This window comes from Carassius gibelio, chromosome A8 (genome assembly GCF_023724105.1).
Source record: "Carassius gibelio isolate Cgi1373 ecotype wild population from Czech Republic chromosome A8, carGib1.2-hapl.c, whole genome shotgun sequence".
NCBI lineage: Eukaryota > Metazoa > Chordata > Actinopteri > Cypriniformes > Cyprinidae > Carassius > Carassius gibelio.
This window is the reverse complement of record NC_068378.1, coordinates 4463770-4489991: the sequence shown is the minus strand read 5'-3', so window position 1 is coordinate 4489991 and position 26222 is coordinate 4463770. Positions and strand designations below refer to the sequence as shown.

The following is a 26222-nucleotide window of genomic DNA, read 5'->3' as shown; positions in this document are numbered from 1 at the left end:
TGCATGTAATCTAAAACACCCCCCAAAAATGGCACACTTAAAGGAACAATTCAACCGAAAATGAAAATGCTGTCATTATTTGCTCACCCTCATGTTGTTCCGACCCTTATGACTGACTTTCTTCGGGTGGAACACAATACAATTGAGGCAGAATGTCCTGACTTTGAAATCTCAGCCATGTTCTCATTCAAATATAGAGCATTAATATAGAGTTGTGCTAGGTTCGGTGTAAATAACATCAGTAGAAAATAACGTTCTAAGAACTTTTATCTAATGTTTCCATTTAAGTTAAGCTTGCACACACACACACACACACACACACACACACACACACACACACACACACACACACACACTACCAGTCTAAAGTTTGGGATCAGTAAGACTTGTAATGTTTTTAAGTTCATCAAGGTTGGATTTATTTGCTAAAAAAAAAGAAAAAAGAAAACAGAAAAAAAGTAAAATGTTATTATAATATGAAATAATGATTTCTATTTTAATATCCTTTAAAATATAATTTATTTCTGTAATGCAAAGCTGAATTTCCACCAGCCATTGCTCCAGTATCACATGATCCTTCAGAAATAATTGTATATATGCTGATTTATTATTAGAAATATCAAGTTGTGCTGCCAAATATATATTTTGGAAACTGCAATACTTGATTCTTTGATGAATAAAAAGTTCAAAAGAACAGCATTTATTCAAAATATTTTTTTTTTTCTATCAAATATAATTTTAACAATTGAACACATCCTTGCTGAATACAAGTTTTAATTCCTTTCAAAAAAAAAAAAAAAAAAAAAAAAAAAAGATTAAAAATTGACTGACCCCAAACTATTGAACTGTAGCAAATATTGTTGGAAAGGATATATATTTTAAATAAATTATCTTCTTTTTTTCATATTTGTTGGTCCTTGTTAGCTGGGACAGTGGATGGGCTGATACAGTTAAATTTAGATCTCTTTCTCGCTAATTTAGAGTATAGTGCACACGTGGTTTAGACGGCTTCGCAGTCACCATCCACATTTCCCTTCTTTGTATAGAAAAGACCAGCTAGAACATTCACACAGGTCTGTAATAACAACAGATTTAGACAGAACTGTCTTATTCAATTAGAAAGTGAGCACAAGCTAATTAAGTCATCCACCATGGACCCTCATTAAATCAGTTTGATAAAACAATCCCCACTCGACTACAGCACAAGAGCTTCACGATCAGACTGAGACCTGAACAAAGCCAGCGTACAGTCTGTTATGAGATCTCAGCTTTATGACAGATCAGATACCTTATCTTAAACAGACAACTGCTCGTCCTTTCAAAGAAAGCAAATGATTGGAGACGGTGGATTACACGATTCAGGAGTGTCCTGTCCGTGACTCTGAGTCACTTCCTCTGACAGAGACATCAGACACAGGCTGTTTTCATCTGTTGTGTGAGCGCTGACCAGCAGCAGCCGGTTCTGTCCTCATCTTCCTGACACTTTCACCGGATGTTCAGCGTAAGAGCTCTGTCAGACTCTTAAAGACAGATCAATCTGATCTACTAACCTGGAGGTCCCACATCCTGTTATATAATGTGATTCAGTGACTGCTGGCAGAATAAGGATCATAAACTGAGCTTCCGCAATACATATTATCAAACTGGGTACATTTATGACTGCAGTAAATGCTGCAGTGATGATTTCAGTGTTGGAGCATGGTTGTGCCGATGTGCTGGTATTAGTCATTTACATCATAAACTGAATTATAAATGGAAAGTGTCAGCCTTTGTTCGGGACAGTTGTTGAGACATGTTTAAATACACAATAAAATGCAGAATATACTGTTCACTAGCATTCAAAACTCAGGGGTTGGTGATATTTATCTTTTTCTTTTTTTATGTTTTTGAAATAAGTATTTTATGCTCAAGAAGGCTGTGCTTGTTTGATCAAAACTACAGTGATATCGTTTTCTGTTTTCAGCCCTAATGTCATTTTAAAATATCATTTTGAGCATCGTTACTCCTGTCTTCAGTGTCACACAATTCTTCAGAAATCATGCCAAAATGCTGATTAGTTACTCAAGAAACATTATTATTATTATTATTATTATTATTATTATTATTATTATTATTATTATTGTTATTATTAAGGTTAAAAAAGAAGTGCTTCCATGCCGTTTTTTTTTTTTTTTTTTTTTTTCAGGATTCTTTGAGCAGAAAGTTCAAAAGAACAATTTAAAATTATTTACACTTAAAATTTTTCCCTTCTGAAAAATTATTTCAAAATAATATTATTATTTAAATTATTTCACTTCTGATCAATTTACACATCTTTGCTTTTATTATTATTATCATTATTATTTGTTGTGTTGTGTTGTCTTATTTTATTTTATTTCCTCACTGGCACTGATTATTATTATTATTATTAATAATGACAATTACATAATCATTATGCAGTAACAATTTTAGGATTGTCTGAATCACAGCTTAGGATAAATGAATATTGTCATGGCATGACCTCTCAGACCCCTGATCTAATAGTTAAATAAATGATCTAATTATCCAGTTGCATGTTTATCATCATGTGTCTTTCCTCTTGAGCTGCGATACACGAGTCAACACACCAGCTGGAGGGAGCAGATCGATCACGGAGCGAGCAGGACACACTAACATCTCACCTGATCTTCGCTGATGTGGCATATGGCCAGGTTGTGCTCATCATGGGCCGGGGCGGTGCGCACATATTTGAGCCAGCTCCCGCCGGCCTCCAGACCCCCGTCCAGACAGAACTTCACATTACCCATGTTGTCCATGACCTGCAGACACAGAAACACAACGAGAGGGTGCTGTCATCACAACATATTCACAGACAGAGACACTGACCTTCACTGACAGAGATCAGAGATGGAAGATATAGAATCAACTGGTCAAAACTATAAAGCATGAAATAATAATAAAAAAAAAAAGATTTATTTTTTAATGGTTATTATTTTATGCACCAATGCTGCCTTTATTTATTTAAAATACATTAAAACTGTAATATTGTGGAATATTATTATAAATTCAAATAACTTAATTTTCTTTCTATTTTAATATACTTTAAAATGTAATTTACTCCTGTGATGTAAAGCTGTATTTTCAGCATCATTCCTCCAGTCTTCAGTGTCACATGATCTTCAGAAATCAGTCTGATTTGATGATTTTGAAATAACAGACTGATTTTGATTATCAACGTTGAAATGTAAATCTTTTGTAACATTTTAATGTTTTTACTGTCGCATTGAACAGGTTGTCCTACAGTGAAAGCACTGAAGACTCTGGTTGATTAACTTTGGTTAACCTGACACTGCTAGTTAAGTGGAGTTTGGGGTGTTTGGTTACTTGTCCAGGGAAAAGAGAGAAAGATGGAGGGACTGAGAGAGGCAAAGTGAGACAGCGCGTCAAGAAAGGACCGGAAGGAGAGTGGACGCTGTTCTCTCGTGAGATTTACGGCACTCTTTTCTTGAAATATTACCCAGCAGAAGTGAGAAACGCCACTGAGACTCTCTTTGAAAACAGAAACTCTGTGTACATGTTTGCTTCGGCTCTGTGAAGCTGAAACCGAATATCAAGTGTGCCGTTAAGACAGAAACGAAATATCCACACAAGTAGCGTGAATCCATGCTAATAAATCTGTCTCTGTTAAACTCCGGAGGGATTGTATTCCGGCACATTAACACTCAAAGATTATGAACACGTACGAGATTATACACTGAAATCAAGACAAATGAGTGTCAAACTGCTACAGTATCCCCAGATAAAAACATTGTTTCATAGTTAGCACAAATCATGTTTTGTCAATTATTAATTACCTTTTTTTTGGGGGGGGGGGTCATTATTATAAAACAGCATTGATTTTTACAGTAAAATGTTTTTTTTTTTTTTAAGTACAAATTATATAGAGAGACAGATAGATATAATATATATTATGCAAAGATTTCATAGTTTTTAATTCTCCAATTATTCAATTATTTTCAAATTCTTTTCTTTGCATTACACTGTAAACATGCATGTACTGTATGTGTTTCTGTACGCTGCTGTGGAGCGCTGAAAAGACTGAAAACTGGTGCTGACGTTTACCTGGAGTCACTTCTGATGATGTTATGCAAATATCCGGCTGTCATTGAAATCTAATGAATCGTTGCGCAGAATAATGCGGTACACTGAACACAAGCTCATTCATTCACAGATCCAGACCTGTTCGAGTAGGACTGAACTCATCTGTCTAAACAGAATAAGTCCAGGTTTGACTGGAAACAGGTTCTTTGCTGTGAGCCTGTTTGCAATACAAACACAATCGGTGTATTTATCAGTGCTGTTTGTTAAGAAAACACTACTATTATTATGGGATTTGACCAAACGATTAACCCTAAGTGTTCAACTTTGGTGTGTTGCTCGATCAAAAATGAATGACACACACATTGCAAGTGAGCAATGCGATGCAACCAAACTAGATTTCTCCCTCTCGTACCAACATCAGACATGCCACGATGAGCTCAAATCCAGGGCCAACCTGCAATCGCCAAGTTGTTTTCCTCTCTTATTTCTCTCTCCCTTCTTAGTTCCAGGCCCGTTTTCTCTCTTTTTCTTCGCTTTCCCAAAAGTTTGAAGGGTCACATACCAGAGGCACAGCTCTGGAGTCTGCTTTAGAGTTAAGGAGCCCCTCGGTGCCATTTTAAGAGCCCAATTACTCCCATCAGGTGTGAGGAACTGCCTTCACACACACACACACACACACACACGTGCCACGGGAAGTGTCTGTGTCCCAAGGTGAAGAAGAAGTGTGCTAAACAGTTTGAGCCGAGCCGTATTTCTAAAATGTCGACACCTCCATGGGCTCAACGGGCAGAAACGAGTAATATAATGTGATATTAGTTGTGCTGATCAGTCTTGTAGCTGAAGAAGAACAGACAGAGTGAAAGCGAGGTAAGAGAGAGAGGTGACCTTTGACCTCTATATGGAGCTACTCAGAGACAGAAAAAAGGAGACAAAGACAAAGAAATAAGACAGACACACAGCTTACCTAGTTTCAGGTACACATACACGCCTAACCTGATTTTACCAAGTGAGACATGTTCCTGGGACAACATCGTTGTTGACCCTGGAACAACATTGTGATTAACCAATCAGATTTGAAGAACCAGTTTATAGATTTTGTGAAGTTTATGCTTAAAATCAGTGTTTGGTGCTTGTACATCAGTGTCATTCATCTATCATTTCCTCTGATTTTAGGGATTACTCATGGTTAAGGTTAGGTTTAGGTGTAGGGATATGGTTAAGAATATATTTTTGGAGTAAAATGTTGTTCCAGGGTCAACAAAATATGTTGACCTAGGAACACATCGAACTTGGCAAAATCAGGACGTGCACACATACACACCCACAATACACTTACAGATTATGTGTGCTTCTAGTTTTGTTGATTATAATGGGAGTGATTTAGTTTTGATGTCATTCTTTATGGTTGTTTATGGCTGCCAAGCAATGTTTTAACTAGCCTGACTTTTGTGAGGTCACAGATGTCTATATATTTTACAGTGGCTTTGAATGTGGCTTGTCCGAACACATTTAGAATGAATATAGATGATGTGAGTTACAAATTGTGTAGAGGCTGCACTGATGCCAGATATTTTCATTACTCTGTCAAATTTCAGTTTGTGTCAATCAAAGCAAAGCAAAGCAAAACAAAACAAAACAATAAACAAACAACAAACAAACAAAACAAACCAGAAACAAAAAAAACAATAAATATATAAACAAAACAAAACAAAAATAAACCAGAAGAAAAAAAAGAAGAAGAAAAAAAAACACAAATCAGAACAAAAAAAAGAAAAACACACACACAAACACACACACAAACAAAAACAAACTAGAACAAGAACAAAAAACAAAAAAACACAAAAAAAAGAAATAAAAAAAAGAAATAAAAAAAAAAAAAAAAAAAAAACTTTGATCTTTAGCTGTAAGTTGTAATCAAAGTCATACTCCACCCAAAAATGTAAATCCTGTCATCATTTACTCACTTTCTTCACAACAGAAAATATTTGTAAGTATGTATATATATATATATATATATATATATATATATATATATATATATATATATATATATATATATATATATATATATATATATATATATATATATTTATATATATATACACAATTAATGTTCCATAGAAGAATGAAAGTCATATAGTCATTTGTGGCAGTAAATTACAATAATATATATATATATATATATATATATATATATATATATATATATATATATATATATATATATATATATATATATATATATATATATATATATATATATATATATATATATATTTTTTTTTTTTTTTTTATTTTTTTTTTCAGTTCTCCTTTAAGATGAACATCAAGTCAGTGTCTTTATGTTTGGTGCAAATATGCCTTCTTTCTCTGCAGATGAGGCCTATTGCATAGTGTGACTTTAATCAGCCCTGTAATTTATTCTAATAGAAATGCTTCTGTTTATTTTGTATTGATTACAGCAGCAGTAATGTATCAGATGATGGGATAGAGTGCTTTTATTCTGACCATCCAGATGTGTGGTGTTAGTTAAACATTTTAAAGTGAAGCTGTACAATCCCTGTAAAGTACCACACATCACAGTCTTCAGCCTGGAAGATGAGGAACTGTGTTCAGCAGAGATTGTTGTGTGTGTGTGTGTGTGTGTGTGTTTGCTGCGTCACCTGATTTGCATAATTCCTTTAGTAAATCAAGTGAAAACACAATGCTATCAGTGGCTAAAGTCATTCTTGGTGAATTCCTCCCTCGTTTTAATGTGATTTCCTCCGTCTGAACAGAAGCCCGGCAGGATATATGATAAGATGGACCCTGAATTGAACACTTTTGTTTCTCACAAAAGGAAAAGAGGGAAATTCCCCTGCAAAGCCTTTTAAAGCAGCAGCTGCACACACACACACACACACACACACACACATGTGCTCCACCTTTACAGCGATCAGCTCCTCAAGCTGCATGACTGATGTAGTGCGCAAAGTGAACATCTCATAAACGTCACCTGCAGTCAGTCATACATGTACCTGTAACATATCAATATTTTACAACGCTGCAGCCATCTATAACAGGGGCGCAAACGGCTCAAACGCAGAGTATTCACACATTGTTCATAGGAACAAAGGCCTGAAAACACGTCGCGCTTCTTGTTGTGGTGCTAAGGAAAGTTGGAAACCACTAAAGCGGGTCAAAGCATTTATTTCAGTGGCAGTGTTGGCAGGCTTCGTGTTTCATTGATTGGGTGCTGGTCGAGAATAAAAATCAGATTGTGTTGAAAGTTGTTATCTCTCAGCTGTGTGTGTGTGAGTGTGTGTGTGTGTGTGTGAGTGTGTGTGTGTGTGAGTGTGTGAATGTATGAACAGCCCTGCTTTACCCTCTGATGGTTTTCTATCCTAAACCACTGGGAAGTTTTGAAGGTTTCAGATACAAGATTGATACTAAAATGAGGACATTCGGACAATCATAACTGTAACAATAAATCAACACTGCTTTATATGTGTGGGTGTGTGTGTGTGTGTTATAAGCAATTTGAATGAGTGCTTTCAGGCAAGATGCAAACCAACTCAAACGTGTGGTGAAAAAAAAAAAGATTTAAAGAAATATAGACATTTTAAATGTTACAAAATATTTGTATTAAATAAATGCTGCTCTGTTGTTGTTGTTGTTTTTTTACTTTTCTTTTGAAATGATCATCAGCAAACATTGATGATGATAATAATAATAATAATAATAATAATAATAATAATAATAATAATAATAATAATAATAAATGTTTCTTGAGCAGCAGATCATCATATTAGGCTGATTTGTGAAGGATCGTGTGACGCTGAAGACTGGAGGAATGATGCTGGAAATAAAATACATTTTATTATACATTCACACAGAAAACTGTGATTTTAAACTGCAACAATATTTCACAAATTTACTGTTTTTGCTTCATTTTTGATCAAATAAATGCGACCTTGGTGATTAATGTAAATTTCTACTCTATTATATTCTATTCAGATGATTACATTTTATTACACTCTAAAAAAGGCTGGATTATTTCAACCCAACTTTGTGTCAATTTTCGGGTTAAGTTCATCCCAACGGTTGGGTTAGTCCAAATCTGACTCAAAGTGGGGTTGAAATAACCAAGCATTTTTTGGGAGTGTAGGCCTACATTTGAAATCCACTGTGGGTGTTTTAATAGACATAAGATTAGACACAACGCACAAGATTTGTGAAGTGAGAAGCCGTCCTGAGCTCTTGAGCAGAAACGGGGGACGCTGAGAGAGTTCTCATTGTGTAAAACAGGAAGGTTTAGCTGACACCTCTGCAGAGAGCGCGCCGAAACAATGTAATGCAGTGACACAAGACTCTCCCTGCTCATATCCTGGGGAAGTGTGTGTGTGTGTGTGTGTGTGTGTGTGAGAGAGCGTGTATCTCCGAAGTCCGAACAGGGGCAGGCAAAACGACTCGGATAATAAAAACACATTGTTGTAGTATTTTTGTGAGTTGTGTGCAATAGTAATGTGTGACTTTTTTTTTTTTTTTTTCTCTCTGTAACAGAAATATTCTTTAATGTTATGTAAGTCTAAGTTTTTTTTTATCATCTACCAGGCTTCCCTTTTGGATGGTGAACCTGAAGCAGGAGGCGATGAAGAGGGTGTCTGACAGCTAGAGGGCAGTCATGTACGGAGAGCTGGAGATGGTCAGAAGAAAGGTCAAACACACACACACACACACACACTCAAGTCTGCCGCTCCATCAGTCCACCCCTGACTCTAACAAGTGTCTCCACGCTGTAATTAACTGCTCTGGTTAGAGATCCAGGATCAGTTTCCCATAATCAGATTCTTATCGCACACATTACGTCTGGAATCTAAAACTGGCCACGGACCAGAGAAGCAGCACACTGCGCACAACACACACTTTTACACCTAATGAACGACGAATGAAGGAAAAGACACATCTGCTCCAACATGATTTTTTCTCTGGTGCTTTTCCCCCTTGTTTTTATTTTCTTCTTCTTCTCTGTTCACGTGTAATTTTTCTGAAGGCATAAATCAGATTTAGAACATTCTATAACACATTTAAATAATGTAATGTGATGCATAAGGCCAATCTGATCCTTCTTTGACCTTTGTTAAAAAAACAAGACTTCTTTGTTGCCTTTTTCTCTATCACATTTTAGAAATCATGAGAAATTATATATCAACTGAAAACTTAAAATCTCAAAATCCATCCTTTAAAACTCATTTTAAAATCAGACATTGCATTACCATGTAAATGGTACATCAATATCATGTTACAAAATGTTTTCAGTCATGAATTATACAAATGTAAGCTTGGATCGTGCACTACAAAGTCTATGTTCAAAAATATGAGTGACAGTTAAGGGGTTAAGATTATAGTATTTATTTTGAATTAACTGCTGTTTTTACATTTTCAGTTTTCATTCATTTTAGAAATTATTTAGTTTTATTAGATTATGTTCTAGTCATTTTTTTATTATTATTATTTATATTTTATTTATAGCTTTAATTATATTTTTTATTTCAGTTATAGTCTTAGTAATTGTATCAATTAAACTTTATTTTATTTTATTATTCTATTCTATTCTATTCTATTTTATTTTATTTTATTTTATTTTATTTTATTTTATTTTATTTTATTTTATTTTATTTTATTTTATTTTGTTAGCTAGATGGTTAAACAGATGTAAAAAGCCATATATGGAGGCAACACATCAAATTCTATAGACCAGAACATCACTTTGCAACAACAAAAGCAAACTCCCTAGTAACCACTAAGAACCCCCTACTAAATGCATAGCTACCCTCTGTTAACACCCAGCATACGACAAACCCAATATGACACATTCCCTGATCAATCACGACCAGGTGCATGCATTGAAACAGCTCTATTTTGATTCTATATTGTCTTTAAAGATTCACCTCAGACTAGATAATATCCACTTTTCTACCATTTCAGAGGGCCGTGGGGTTATATTTATACATGTGGCAGTTCCTCGACATTAGCGCCGCCCCACCAGCCCTCGCCCAGACAGACAGAAACATATACACACTCATGTCCATTCATTATACCTTATCTAGCCAGGGCTAACCTGCAACCCTGACACAGGATATCCTGCTGCCTTCATTACAGTGCCAGGAGTCATTACTCCACGTCACACACACACACACACACACACACACACACACCTCCTAACTCTTTCAAGCTGCCTCCAGTCCAGACGCGCAGCACACACACACCACTGGCGAAGCTAGCATCACAGTCAACAGAGCAGTCTGGGCTGCCAGTGAGGTGAGACAGAACAACACACATTATTAGAGAGGAAGTCTCACTCAATCCGCGGTCGGAGTAAGATCATAGTTCTGTGATACGTTTGTGAAATGAAGATGTGCGTTTCTTGATGGACGAATCATGCTAATTGATGAAATACGTCACATGTGTAGGGCTCTGTGATTTCTGTGCTTTGCAAGTGTGGAATGTCACAAAAGTTTGTCATTTTTGGGATTAATAAAACAAAAGTAGGGCTGTTCAGTTAATTTAATTAACTTGTGCCTGTAAATATTAAAGCGCAGTATTTTCATAATTTAATTTGATACATTTATTGTCGTGTCACATACACACAGAAACTCAAAGGTCTTTACGACAACCCATCACTGGGCTTAGCTTGACGAGTGTCTAAATGTGTTTGTGTTGCCAGATATCTCCCGTCATTTTCCCCTCTCTCTCCGAAATTAATCCCAGACATGTATCAATAAAAGTCAGGCCACTGCTGGAGTCTGCAACCACAAACCTCCATCCGCTTCAGGCAGACAGCAGCAGCTCTGCTCATCACAACGCCCCATGAGTAATGACTTCACCGAAACACGTCTGCAAGTCCTGCAAAACCAGACCCAAACCCATACAGTCGGACCGCTTCTCTTGAGTAAATGCAATGTCAGGGAAAGCCTAAAACAACTTCCCTATGTCAAACAAGTCCATGAAACTCTTCCAGTGTGACCAGAATTGTTTGATGATACTACACTTTTCATTTTGCAGAATAATTACAATGGAAAAATAAATTGCAGAATGTTGCATCCATGTTATTTGAAAATAAATTTGACCATTACATTTGGATTACACCACTGGCCTATGGGGACGTGACACGACAAAATGAGCGAAACAAGCCAACGTTTAAAGATATCGCCACGATTAGTTGACAAATAAATAAATAAATAACAAGTCAAAGCACAGCTATAATAAGCAACAGCACAAAAATGAATTATACTACGACATATTAATCATGAACAAGGAAAATAGTCTGCAGCACAACACAATACAAAAATTAGCCACAACAGAATGAAAATTTTTCGCCCAAATCCATTAAATGAACATTCCAACCCGATCTCACGGCAATTCGTACATTTTTCACAAGGTGGCTTATTTGTACTAATTCGTACGACCACACTCATACAAATTCATATGATTGTTGCCAAATCGTACGTATTTTACGATTGGCACAATTCGTATGAATTTGTACAAATGACCTACACCTAACCCCGCCCCTAAACCTAACCGTCACTGGGGTCGTATAAAATTGTACGAGTGAGGTCGTACAAATTCGTACGAATAAGCCACCTCATAAAATACATACGAATTGGTCGTGAGATAGCGTTGAACGTTCTTTTAAACTGTTCTTTTAAACTTTACATTTATTAAATGAATGAATGAACGAATCTGAAGACTACAGTAACTGTTGCTGGAAATTCAGCTTTAATATCAGAGGAACAAATTATATTAAAAAATATGTTAAAATAGAAAACATTTGATTAAATTTCGAATAATATTTCTTATTACTATTTTTATTATATTTTCATCACATGAATGCATTATTATGATATATATCGTCCAATAACGTTAAAACATCTGGCTGACCCAAATCGTGGAGTAGTGAAGTTTTCCTTCCATTTGTGTTGTTAATTCTGCAAAGTATTCCTCTTATGTTAATTCTGTTCGTATAGTCCTAGAAATCCTAGCTCTGTTTTATGTGAAGTGTCCAAACAGTGTCCATCCAACACAAAACATCAGAACACAGAACATACGTACAGTATTCATCACGCCGGTCTAAATAATGAATCATTTATATTGAAAAGCAAAAAGGGCATGAGTTCAGTTCTTTGTTGCGCTGGTTACACCTAACAACAGCATCTGGAAAACCTCTTCCTTCACACACACACTTAAATGTTTGTGATTTAATCAGGTGTTTGTAGGTGGCGTGTGGGAAAGCCTGGGTGACGGGGGTACAAAAACCACCACCCGAGGGGCGCACTGACAGTCCGTCTTCTTCACACACACCCAACACCCTCTAACACCCATGTGACTGGCTCACTGTTTGGGAACATAGGGCAAAACTTTCAGAATTTACTACCTGTTTCCTCCAGCGCTGTCATTACGGACGAACACACAACACAGATGTAACATGACATACAATAATAAGAGCCATCACACACACACACAACACACACAAACCTTTGTGAATCTGCGAGAAGTCATAAAATTTATTAGGAAAACCCCCTATTCTAAGCTGAGTGTGTGTATGTGCATATGTGGGAACGTCGAAGTGTGGTTTGTGTTTCGCCGTCATAATTTCTGTGACTCCTCATCTTGCGAGGGCAGGCGCTGGTTAATTAAAAAGCGGGTGAGTCTGGCTGGCTGGCCAGACCCTCTCGTAAAACAAACCCCATCTGTGCTGAGATATGACTGGCGTAAGGTAGGGCTGCGCTTCATTGCCACTGTTGAGTGTACGAGCGCTCTGCCAGCCTCACTGTCACTCTGAGAGTGAGACAGAAGCGTGATAGATCACAGACGTACAGTACATGCACAAAGACTCATGTAACACGGCCTGCGTCTCACTATTAAAACACAGCTGCCAGACACACATGAAAAAAGACTTTACACCAAAAAAAACGCAAGCATTACACTTTAATTCAATATAGTCCACTTTAGACATTCTACAATCTATGAGAGGCTCTTAGGTTAGGGTTAGTATAATAAGTTAACGTACTTGCAAAGTTACTTCTAACTCTTGGACAGTTTAGTATGGTGATGTACATGCATGCTGCTGTTAAGACATCCACAGACATGCTACAGTGAGCATGTAAGAAATACTGCTGCTGCAAATATAACATATCTGAAAACAGGTGGAGCTGGGGAAGGTGGGGGGGTTCTGAAGTGACATATTGTTTTAGCAGATTTCAGGGCCTGTTTTTACATGTGAAATGTCGCTGAAATTTCACTAATGTGACTGCACTTTTACTTCTCTTGAACGAAATGGGACTCCAGAGGTTCTCAGGGACATCAAATTCTTTCACAGACCTGTTGTGTTAAGATAGCACTCTTCTAATTCAAACTTTCAAGGAAAATGTTCTTTAATTCGAGACCGAAAGAGTTGTCGAAGCCTGTCTTGACCCGTCCTCTTGATAGCACAGCGGCTGGCATGTATTAAGATCTGACAGCACTAGGCCCCTATTAGACAGCCAGACAGATCCTGCTTACAGAAACACGGCCCATTATCAAATAACGCTGAAGTTTAATACTTTTTGTTAGAATCACTTGCTATCTCTGGATCATCTGCCAGTCTTTGCTAGAGTGGCGAGTGGGCAGTTTTAGGTAAAGAAAGAAGGAGAAGAACCTGATGGTTTTGCAAAAAATATATACATTTCAGACTGCACCTCCATAATGAAACCCCTGTATGTAATTTATGGGACCTCGTTAAGGCCGGCTCAGGAATGGCACTATTGCATTATGCTCTCCTTCTTTACTGGCCGGCTTTGGAAGCCGCGTTTTACAGCCAAGCTTTATGATATGTATTTAGGGCAATTAGGGAGGAGATATATCGACTCATTACGACAGAGCAGGTGCAGGGGGAGCGAGTGGCATGTATATAAATGCCCCACGTGGGGATTGGAGGCCTGCTCCGACTGCACAGAGCGTGTCCTCGTGCCTCATGAAGTCCAGGGGGCCGTCACAGGGTTTCATCTGCGCCACAACAGGGCCACATTGCCCTCATTTTCATTTCATGCCCAGTCCAGGCACTGGATCTGTCACACTATGGGTCATAAAAAACTATGGAAAACCAGATCAATGCTCGTACATTTCACATTAAAACTTGACAGACAAAGAGAAATGAGTGCGATGAAGTGCATGTAAACAAGTATTTAAGCAAGTTCAAGTCTTGAAAAGATCAATTGGAATACAAGAATTCAATTTCATTTTTAAGAGCTTGCTTAAGCATTTAAGCCACACTATAATGTAAATTAAAAAAGCAAATTTGAAAGAAATCCTACTAAATAATTTATTAGGAATAATGACAGACAGACAAATAAATAATAATAACAGGCAGATAAATAAATAAATAAATACATAAATAAATAAATGTGACCCTGGATCGCAAAAGTCTTCAGTGTCAATTTTTTTTTTTTGAAATAATAATAATAATAATAATATTTTCATTGATATATGGTTTATTAGGATCAGACAATATTTGTCAATATTTGTCTACAACTATGTGAATATCTGGAATCTGAGGGTACAAACAAAATCGAAATACTGAGAATATCACCTTTGAATTTATCCAAATGAATTCTTAGCAATGCATAATACTAATCAAATATTACGTTTTTATATATTTACAGTAGGAAATGAACTAAATATCTTCATGGAACATTATCTTTATTTAATATCCTAATGATTTTTTTTTTTATTTTTTTTATTTTTTTGCATAAAATAAATAGATCATTTTGACCCACATAATGAATTTTTATTCATTCATTCATTAATGTATTTATTTATTTTTGTAAAATGTCTTAACTTTTGGCAATCTGATCAAATAGAGTCAAAGCAAATCTTTAAAAAAAAATGAAGCTCATATTATTTCCATTCATTGAGAGCATTGCATTGTAGGATCAGTCTTATTTTAGTATAAACTACTATACGTTTTGTTAATATTTTGTACAAAATTATTACAAGTTTCATTAAGTTTAAGTGTTTTTTTTAGTTTATAGTTTACTTTTAGTTATTTTAGTACTTTAAACTGAACAAAATGAGAATAGCTGAAAATATAAGTTTTTATTTTTATCAAGGTTAATATTTAATTTATTAATTTAAAAGTTACTTTTGTGGTTTTGGTTTTAATTTTAGTTAACAAAAATAAACCTGTGTGACATACCATATTCAATATGCATTGCATTCTGTCTTCTGGGTATTCCATGCATACAGAATATTTACATATTGTGCTCATTTTATATGTTGTAGTAATAAGATCCATTTGATAACATGTTATTTCAAACATAGCCTGTGAATTTCTTTCTCACTCTAAATGGACCTTTTTGTCAAAGATTTTTTTTTTTTTTTTTCATGTGCATGCCTCATCATAAGATCAGGGCCATTATAACATAAGTACATATAGACTCTGATGGTGAAAGCACTAAACTAAATGACTCTTAACTGTGCGCTCACACTGACTTTGAATAATGAGGCTAATCACAGCCATGCCCCCCACGTGCCAAGAAGGAAAATGTGCCACACATGGGGTAAAATGACACGGCTTCTCTAATTGTGACTTCAACAGCGATCTGTGGCCGTCAACTGCAGACGCGATCAGGAAACATCATCGGCCGGCGCTCATTGTGGCCTCTTCAACATTTTCATGACCGGATCTTGAAAAGAAATTCATTTGGCAATTATAAAAGCTAAAGCTTCACAGGGAGAATATAGCAAAATGTGATTATTATACAAATGGCAAGTCCACTGTTCACTTTAAACTTCAAAAGCAATTGAACATGCAGGACTCACAGCAATCAGGAATCTGCAGAGCCATTTGTGTTATTCAGATCAAACTGACCAGAGCTTTTAGCGTCTTAAGATTTCACTTATATGACTTCTGTTTGCTGTGTATCAGACTAAAACAATCCCAGTCTCTTCATTTAGTTTGCTTTGTGAAATAATCTCCAAAACATCTAATGGGATCTAATCAAAAGATTCTAATGGGACAATAACAACACATTTCTATGATCAAAATGCGTTCAACTAAAACCCACAGATTTAAATATTTCTATTAGTGTTGTTTTTGGCAGCCTGTTTTAGTCTTTGTGTGGCAAAAGCTGTCTTTTTTTTATCACGTTCATACTCTTTTTAGTCTAATCTAGTTTTAATCGACGAACACTGATGACATTTTAGTTTAGTTTTAGTCGACAAAAACTGATGACATTTTAGTTTAGTTTTAGTCGATGAAAACTGATGACATTTAAGTTTAGTTTTAGTCGACGAACACTGATGACATTTTAGTTTAGTTTTAGTCTACGAAAACTGATGACATTTAGTCTACGTTTATTATGTTTAGTCAATGAAAACTGCATTTTAGTCTCTTTTTAGTAATGCTATTCTGTTTAACCCAGTCAATATAGTATAAGGACCTAGTAGTATAGACGAAACCAAAATTTTCTTTTAGCCAAAACCATTTCAAACAAGGTTATCTTATTATAGTATTGTTACCTTACAGACTCGAGAATACATCCATTCATGCCATCGCGGTGTAGCCGGAAGTTTGTTTTGAGTGCGTGTGAACCATTCGGCACGGCGGAGTGCATGGCATTTTTATTAACTTTCCAGATCCGAACATCTACGAGTTCAGGGTGATTCTAGCCGAAAATGCATGTCTGTGCCAGCGTTTGTGTGAAACAGAAGCAGTTTAATATGAAGTTCGAACTCCATCGGGTGCTTTTTGACAGAAAATGTTGAAGTGTGTTTTCTTTTTATTGTATGAAATAGAATTATAATTCATTTAGGTATTAATTATACACTGTTTGCGTAAAGTTTTCTTGTGCTTGATGCGAAATACAGCCAGTAGTTTAAGATTGTTTTAAGTTTGTACATAAATAAATGATTTATTCATCAACTCATTCATCACGAGACTTGTACTGGACATATTGGCAAATGTCTTCACCTCACTGGTGATTCCCGATGGTTTTAGAGGACAGTTACTCCTCGTGGCTCCCCTGTCGTTTTAAAGAATAGTACAACAGTGAACGTGACAAGCACCGGTGGCGCCACCCATTCGACCCCCCACCCTCTTCCTGATAAAAAATAAATAAATATATATATATATATATATATATATATATATATATATATATATATATATATATATATATATATATATATATATATATATATATATATATATACATACCCCAGTGTTTGGAAATCTCACACAACAGACATGGAAGAGAAGACAATGTTGAAAAAAGTCATAGTTTTTGATATTTTTGGACCAAAATATACTTTCGATGCAGTAATATGCAGTTATGAGCCGTGTCCACTGTATTTTTTTGTTGGTTTTCATGAGACTCCCCTTGAAATTACCAGGACCCCCCATTGCCCCCCCAATAAAAATTGTCTGGAGCCGCCACTGGCGACAAGTATAAAAGCCTTTCGGGAAGGTGCGCCCGCAGTCAGCGGAGCCAGGTGAAAGTATAACTCCCTATTAACGTTGTTTGTTGTCGGCTTCTAAATAATGCCACGAGTGGAGCTTCAGGAAGTGACATCAGTTGCATCTGTGCAGTGCGACCTGATGCAGCCCCTGAAGTAAGACACAGGAAACAGAAATATTGCAAAATAATAATAATAACGCGACTAAACGAGACAAAACGAAGTTATAAAATTTAGTTTCATCTTGTTTTGGTCAACGAAAATTGAGAGACATAATTTTTAGCACAATTTTTATTTTTTATGCACATTTAGTCTTGTTTTTATTTGTCAACAATATTGCATTATACATTTAATTATTGTCATCGTCACATGACCAGCATTGCATCTCGTCTCGTTTTCGTCATGTGATAAAGGCGAAAGCAACACTAAGTTCTATATTGTTTCACTGTATGCAAATAGGGTCAAGATATTGAGAAAAAGAGACTAGAAAATGTTAATAAATATATTCAACCAAAAGCAGTGTGAACTATTAACATATGGTAATTTACAATTAAAGATGGAAATGGCAAATTTCTTTAATGGCAAAAAACAAAACAAAAACAAAAAAGTAAAAAAAAAAAAATGTTATATTCAAAGGATCCTGATAAAAATGCTTGTTTGAATATATATATATATATATATATATATATATATATATATATATATATATATATATATATATATATATATATATATAATAAGATTTTGTTTACGCTTTTCATAAACTCTTTTGATATAGAAAGTTTTCTAAAGTTAAAATGTGTCTATGTGCCGTTCAAATACATAAACTCTTCTCAAGTTCATATATCTGGGCCCTTCTGCTGTAAAAAGAAGGGTTTTTTATGGGAAATTGCAATCTTTAGAAGTAGCTCTGATATCATCATGTTTATGTGTTAGGCTTTCTGAAGAACTGTTCCAGTTGCCTCATCCTATAATCGAGATTCCTGGTATTGTCGGAAGGCGATGAAAAAGTTGCATCATTGCCAGCCTTCCACAGTCCTCGAGCCTCACAAACAACAGTGCTGCTCCTGCTCTCTAGTGTTAAAGTGATGCAAGATGTTGAGATACGCTCATGCAGCAATGACATGATGACATCACCGGGCAGCACAAATCAGAACATTTCTCTGGCATTACCTTGGACATAAAATTAAGCCAATCCCCCGAAACCACATTAGAGTTCATTTGCAAACTCAATGAAAATGTTTTTCCCTCAAATAGCAGTGAGGTAATGTTCTTCTTCAGAGATCTAACAGGGTTTAGAGACTTATTTGTACATATTTCTGTACAGTTGCTGGACAGGCGTCTTAGGGTGCTATCAAATCTGTAACCACTACAAACTCCCGCTAGAGTGTCATTCTTCAAAAAAGAAAACGTTCTCAAATCTTATTGGGAGCATTGTTTAAAAGCGGAAAATCTGCATGCCGCTTCCTTTCTGGGAGAAGTTCTAAAACACTGTCATTTAATTTCTACAGGAGAAAAAAAACAAAAAACAAAATCAAGGCAGACAGACAGAAAATATGAAAATTAGCCCTGATATTTTAAGCAAATACTAGCTAACCTCTGCTGTTTGGCATTAGCAAACTGGAGCTTGTTATGTGTGGTTTTCCCTTTCCTCTCTCTGTTTTTTTTTTTTTTTTTCAAGTCGTTCTTCCCATAGCGAGGGCCTGGCAGGATTAGCCTCAGAAATTACAAGCTAACGTGAAAGACCACCTTACATTACAACTCTAAATGTTTATTAATATCCCAAAAACCACATATGGGTGGTAACAGCTGAGGTAAAAGATAAAAATGATGTTTTACAGAAAAAAGCTTAGTTACAGATTATACAGGGACACTTTGGGATATATTTTGCGTACCTTGAAATACAACTGAATGTTTAGACTGTTCCAACCAATTTATTCCTGCTATAATGACAAAATAAATCATACAATCTGTGCATTTTAAGTGCTTTTATGCAAACTGACTTTTGAGCGTTCTAACATTTTATTAGATTGTGATCATGCTATTGTTAGCACCATGTTCCTCCAATTGAGACAGAATATTAATGAATAAAAACTAAATAGTGGCCTTATTTATTAGTCTATATATATATATATATATATATATATATATATATATATATATATATATATATATATATATATATATATATATATATATATATATATATCTTATATCTTTTTTAATCCATTAAAATTTACTTTATCAAATGTAAAGTGGCATTTGATTATTTATTTTGTTTGACAGTGCAGTAGTATTGTATCATAGATCTTTCTGCCTGACAAGCAAATCTTTTAACCATATTGATATTGAATAAGAAGTTGTTGATTTGGATTGACAGACACATGATAGAGATAGGAAGAAGAGAGAGAGAGAGAGAGAGAGAGAGATGGGGGGGGGTGGGGGGTAATAAGGAGTAGTCCCGACTACTCCTTAACTGAAAACAGACTAAAAATCTCCAATTCCAAACAAGAGTTTACAGGCGTACTCTCTGTGGCATACCTGCTCAAGATCAGACTGGATCTACACAATCAGCGGGCCGAATATATCAAAGCCAGCGCAATTTCTCAAACTCAGTTTGTAAATCTGCAGTGATAGAGTAAACAGTTGAGTGGACGCTGGCCGTCACATCTCCCTGGACTGAAGAAGTGTTCGATTACGCCTCGCTTGGAGTTGCAATGAGACGCACCTCAGTGATGCTAATTCATTCAAGACGTTTACTTTTTCAATAATATGATTACCCTAACATGCATTATGCCCCAATTATCATTATATTGCATTAGATGTGTTGCCCCCATAATAAATAAAGAGCTTTGATCATAAAACATATGATTGGAGATAAACAGTAAAAACTGATAATAATAAGCTTTTTATGTAAGTAATCTGCTATACTGTTATAAAGATCTAACTGGATTCAGAATTTCAAATGCAGTATAAAATGAGGGTGTTTAATATTTAAAACTATATAAACCATAAAAGCAGGATACTAAACAAATAACACACATGCAAACTATTTTTAATGTTTTGTCTAAAGGTTCAGTACACCTTTACATTAAAAAAGAGATTATTTCATATGTCGAACTTCACAGGATTAATGTCTTGACCAAACCATAGACAAAAACGTCTGAGTGCAGCTAAGCGACCTCCAACAATACAAGACCAAATCAGAGAACTCAAACTCAAAGACTCACATGAACACAACACTCAGCTGCACCTCAGGCTGTGAAAGCGTCTGAAATATAAACAAAAGTCCAGAATCACTGGACCTCTGTGCTGTCCCGCCGTGCCACTGGGCCACCCAGCCTCTCCGACACACAGGCCCTGCGGTGGAGCGCGTAATTGTAAAGCTCCGCTTTATAAAGACTGGAGGAGACTTTAAACCATTCTTTAAAGTTGTACGTTTAATATTTCTCAGCTTGCTGGCATGCTGTCAAGCCTCAGACAGTAAAGCTATTGAGTGCTGATTTTAGCGTCTTTTCTGTTCTCGATTTCAGCAGAAGAAGCTCGGATCTCCCCCATCTGACGGTCACCGTATATCACACCAAGGGAAAGCTCCTCTGCCTTGATCTTGAGAAATGTTTACAGCTACCGTTGGCCTTAACCTCCAGGCCCTCTGGCCTCAACCTTCACCCTCACAAAAGACTCGAACCCCTCCGCCCCCCGAGCCTATGATGGATTCTCAAAGCTGCTGCTGAGGGGGCCACTATATCTGACAGCCCTTTTAATTAAGCCACACATCTAATAAAGGAGGTTACCCATTTGCTCATTGTTTAACAGAGTATGGAGAACACACCAGTCAAGCCCCAGGACATGCATTAATTCACCTCTCAGATTGGGATTGAGGAGGGCTGGATGGGTGGGGGCGGCTTAATGTATGGACGCCACCGTAACGGGGCTGACAGTAATGGCCGATGCTTGTGCATTAGGATGATTGCAAGGGCCAGGCGCTTTCAGACAAACCAGTTCGACATGCGGAGATGCAACAGTCACATGATCAGCCTCTCAGGCCCATTAGAGACAGCGGGAGAGCAGGCTGGGTAATCAATGGGTGTAGGTGTGCGGGGTGAAGGATGGGGGCAGAGGGCAGGAGTTTGTGAAGAATTCAAGCAATATTAATCTTTTTCTGTCTCGAGTCATATTCCTCCTGCCACATATTACAGTAAAGTGACACTTGATTTTCTCACAGGAACATAACGCCTGTTATTACACGCTAGCAGTACCTTGTTATGCCATTTATAAAATAAAAAAAAAGCGTACATTGTGATGAATTACTCATTTTAAAAGCATCATGAATAGGAAAATATTATAATGTGTGTGTCTAAAAATCTTTTTGAGAATGAACACATTTTTATAACGTCTCTTTATTACATTGTTATGAATGCATTATAATGCATTAATAACACATATTTGAGTTCTGCGTGACAGTTGCTGAAATTTACACTTTTTTTTTTTTAAATATCAACTCAAATGTGTGTATTTTTATTCATTGATTTATTTTTATATTAATGCCTTACTCTGCATTACCATATTTTAGATTCCTTAAACCGACCCCACAACTACTCTTAATAATACTTTACTAAATATTAATAAGCTACAAAAATCTGATAAATTAGATTATTTTGCATTATCTATGCAAGCTGGGTCAGTGGCAAATTAAGTCAAAGTTGATATTAGTAGTTGCAGGCTTGCTTTAAAAATGATTTTTTTTCTTAAAAAGAACACAGGTGAGTGAACTGCTGATTTACTGCGATTCCCCGTCCTGTTCCACCACCAGGCCTTGAAAGAGTAACTAAACACCAGAGTGCTCTAGTACCTGCACTTAACACTTAGTACGTCACTTTCCTTTAAAGTAGCTGCTAAATAATGAAGTAACTGAATATTTTATATTATCATGCTATTTCACAATAAACCATAAAATAATCTTTGCTTCTCCTCAGAGCGGTTTTCCGCTAAAGAGCTACTGATGAAAAAGCACCGTGTGTCGTTTTATTCCATAATTAACTCAGCGGGGAGACACGAGTTAGCCTCTGGTCATGGAGTCATTAAAACCACCCATCTCTGATGACTCAACTAACAAATGAGCGGTGCATTTAGCCGGTTAGATAACAACGGCGTAAACTTGCAAACAGTGCTGTGTGTGTGTGATGCAAAATAAATTTGAACTTGAAATTAAATTTAACAGCCTTGGCCTCTTTTATGTTTCTATCTTCTATCTAATCCAGATTTAACATGGAAAAAGAGCTGTTTATTAGAGCTCCAGCTAGCTGTTCTACTTAAACATTACCTGGCAGTAGGCTGCATGCTAATGGTGCGGGCTCGTTTGTTTTTGTGGTGTTTTGTACCCTGGCACGGCTGAGAACTGGTGTGCGTGTGTATACTTTGCTGACTGGACTGTTGCATTGTTTTGTGTTGTGAAAGTAGAGCCTCTAGAGAGACATGAAACACCCATCAGAGCTTATGTATATCCAAGCATGATGAGCTACAGTGCAGCAGATGCATGAAACACACACATGAATTGAGTACCGACTCAAAAGAGAAAGAGGTGGGAGAACGAGCAGGTTCGAGACCCCCAGCAGGCCTGTCTAAGATCAGAGTTCACAGGTTATCACTCAAGCTCTCAGTTTGACCTCATTACCTAATGTGGAAGCATCGGCTACTATCTGACTCTTATAGCTGTTAACACCCCAGCTGAGCATGTGTGTGTGTGTGTGTGTGTGAGAATGTGTGCATACTTTACTGAATTCATGACAATTGTGCTGTTTCAATAAAAACCTAAACACTCTTAAGAAGGCGTGATGTTATGACAGTATATAGTATCTATTTGTGTCAAGATTTTGTATATAAATATATAAAAACAATAATAATATTAATTATTTTCACACATCTACCTTTTGTGCATGTGGTTGTGTGATTGTTATACTTTGACTTTACTCTCATCTATGTTTGTTCACTGGTGCATATTCATGTGATAGGATAATTACATTCCCAAAGCAAGGGTACGATTATTGCCCTATGGGTTCAGTTTTATAAACCCACTGCCAACGTCAGGGTTGATGCAGAGGCGTAAAGTAAACAATTCAAGTCACACACACACACACACACACACTAAACAATTTACTCCCACAATGTGAACAATTCATCCGAGCAGCTAATTTGGACTAAACATGCTTCTATGCAAATGAGAGACAAAAGACAAGCTGATTAATGAATCACATGAAGCTCAAACACACACTCACAAACACACAGGTGACATGGGTACAACAGCGCTTTGCTAACGGCTCACACGGGGCTCATAGCTAAAGAAAACGAATTAAAAAAGCATAACAAGGATGAGTTATTACTGACAGCTGGCAATGTGTGTGTGTATTGTGTGTGTGTGTGTGTGTGTGTGTGTGAGGGGAAACTTGACCCCTGCCTTTCATCTGTTGTGTGAGCTTGGTCCACACAGACACATTAGCTATTAGCCATTAGCGACACAAGGCCATTACAAAAGACACTACGGTCCAATAAGCATCTAAATGCCAGCTCCATTAAATTATGATACGGTAAACAAGGAGTTTTTCTGAACAATATCACTGAAACGTGACAGACAAAAAATATATAAAAACACTAAAGAAATCCAGCAGGGGTGGTAAACAATAAAGCAAGTGTTTGTTCAAGTGGGACAGTGGTGGTGCATTGATCCTCACAGCAGAGCAAGAGGAAAAGAGATCACCCCACTAGGCTAAAATGCATAGCTGTCTAATGGCAGCATGCCAGAACTGTAGCCTAACAGCGTCTTCTCTAATAGTGTCTGTTTCAGTGTCCCGCTATCAACTGACTATTCATCTCAGGAGCCGCATATCCCCGCTGTTCTTTACAAAACGCACACGCGACCTTAGCGCGTTCGCACAAGCAGATACACGCAGACAGCAAACATATCATCGGTATCTGCTAACATTTACTTAATAATTTAACACCATGCTGTCGTCAATAACATTTTCATAAGAGAAAGGAGAGCCGGGTGGAGGATAGAGGCAGAGAAATAAAACAATTGTAGGATCGATGGTGCAAAAAAATTGGTTTATTGAGTGCTCTCTCTCACATTTCCCCACAGACATGGACAAGAGAATGGCGCACACGTCGTTGAGAGAGACGGAGCGAAAAATAAATGAGATTATTGATGTTACATGTCAAAAATAATTGCTCAGATTTCTGCTCAGTGGAAAGAATAAGCTGATGGATTTGTTGATCCATGAAAAGGCTTCATTTCACAGGTGGGCTGAGGAGTCGCAACCTTTCACTTTTTCTTTTTTTTTTTTTGACCCCAGGAGTGTTGCAGGTACATGTGGTTCCTCAGTATCTCTGATGGCTAAAATTCTCAATTTACTTCCTCAAATAGAACTACACTGTAACGGATAGGAACGCATAGAGCCTAGGGACAGAGTAATGACTTGATTAAGTAGCGGCCGTATAGTGATGTTCTGTGTTTTATTTATTAAGTCCGTGTTCATAGTGTAACAGCGAGACATTGGTGTCAGAACACATCATGCATTCTATTTAGGCACATGAATGAACCTGATCTGAAGTTTAATCCAGCTAATTTGATCTAATTTAAAAGTGCTACACAAGACAATATCTGATATAATATACTGAGATAACATCATCTGTCTCAAAATAAATGAGCTGAGCTTTTATTCTGCCATTCACATCTGTGTTTGCATACACTTTATCATTATATTTATGGCCTAGCTGAACCAGTTTCTAAAACACCCCCCCCCCCCCCCCCCCCCATCCACCCCCACCCCAACCCCTGGCTTTGTTTTCTTGGATGCTTTACGAGTAAATAAGTGTTGCATTCATTAGCATGACCAGCGTAACTTTACAAAACTAACCTTAACCTTTGCTTCACACACAGGTTGAAAAGAAGGAAAGGGGAAGAAGCAAAGTGGGTATTTCAAAGGACATTTTAATGTTTTGTTTCTTTAAACTGTCGGCTCAGACTCTCTGATCATGGTGGGCTGCCGTAGTTTAGGGTAGTTGGACTACACCCCACTTCTAAGTGTAGAGTATATCTGTGGGTCCCTGCCAGCACTGATGTACAATAGGCAGTGTCGGGCGATTGAAATTCACTCCGGCTTGTCCCCGCTCTGTCCTGAAAGCGATCTGGGCTGAGGGGGAAGATAGGCGCTGACCTAGTGGCCTCTGAGCTGGCCATTTGAGCGCCCGTCTGAATGAAAACGGGCCTACGTCACACACGACACTCACACACGCACGCAGCGGCCTCATCAGATAGCGTTTCTACAAGCTAAATGGCTCCAATGCTTGGTCACTGTGTGTGGCATCAATAGACACTTTTCATTTTGCCGCCTTCAAATGGAGCGTCGTCAAGTGTTTTTTTTTTTTTTCACATTGGATTTTTTTAAACCCTTTCATTGAAACTAGTTGCTAGAGAGATAAGCACTTTAAGCCACTACACAATTGTGTGGTCTCTATAACAATGATACTGTATTCATTGGGTTTTGTTGAAATATTAAGCATCTGGAATCAGTCGAAATACAAGTTTGAAGAATTGCTGTAAGAATTACCCCCAATGACTAACATTAAGCGAGATAACCACAGACTCTAACTATGGAAAAGCTGGCATAAAC

The 26222-nt window shown here is 36.8% G+C and overlaps 1 protein-coding gene across 6 annotated transcripts in view; it reads right to left on the bottom strand.

Moving 5' to 3' along the window:
* Positions 1 to 26222, bottom strand: part of LOC128018185 (histone-lysine N-methyltransferase PRDM16) — a 195860-nt gene that overhangs the window by 27449 nt on the left and 142189 nt on the right. For all 6 annotated transcript variants that reach the window (XM_052603537.1, XM_052603540.1, XM_052603538.1 and 3 more), the window contains exon 4: positions 2661 to 2798. In XM_052603537.1, the coding sequence (XP_052459497.1) occupies positions 2661 to 2798 (138 nt within the window). The remainder of the gene's footprint in view (positions 1 to 2660; positions 2799 to 26222) is intronic.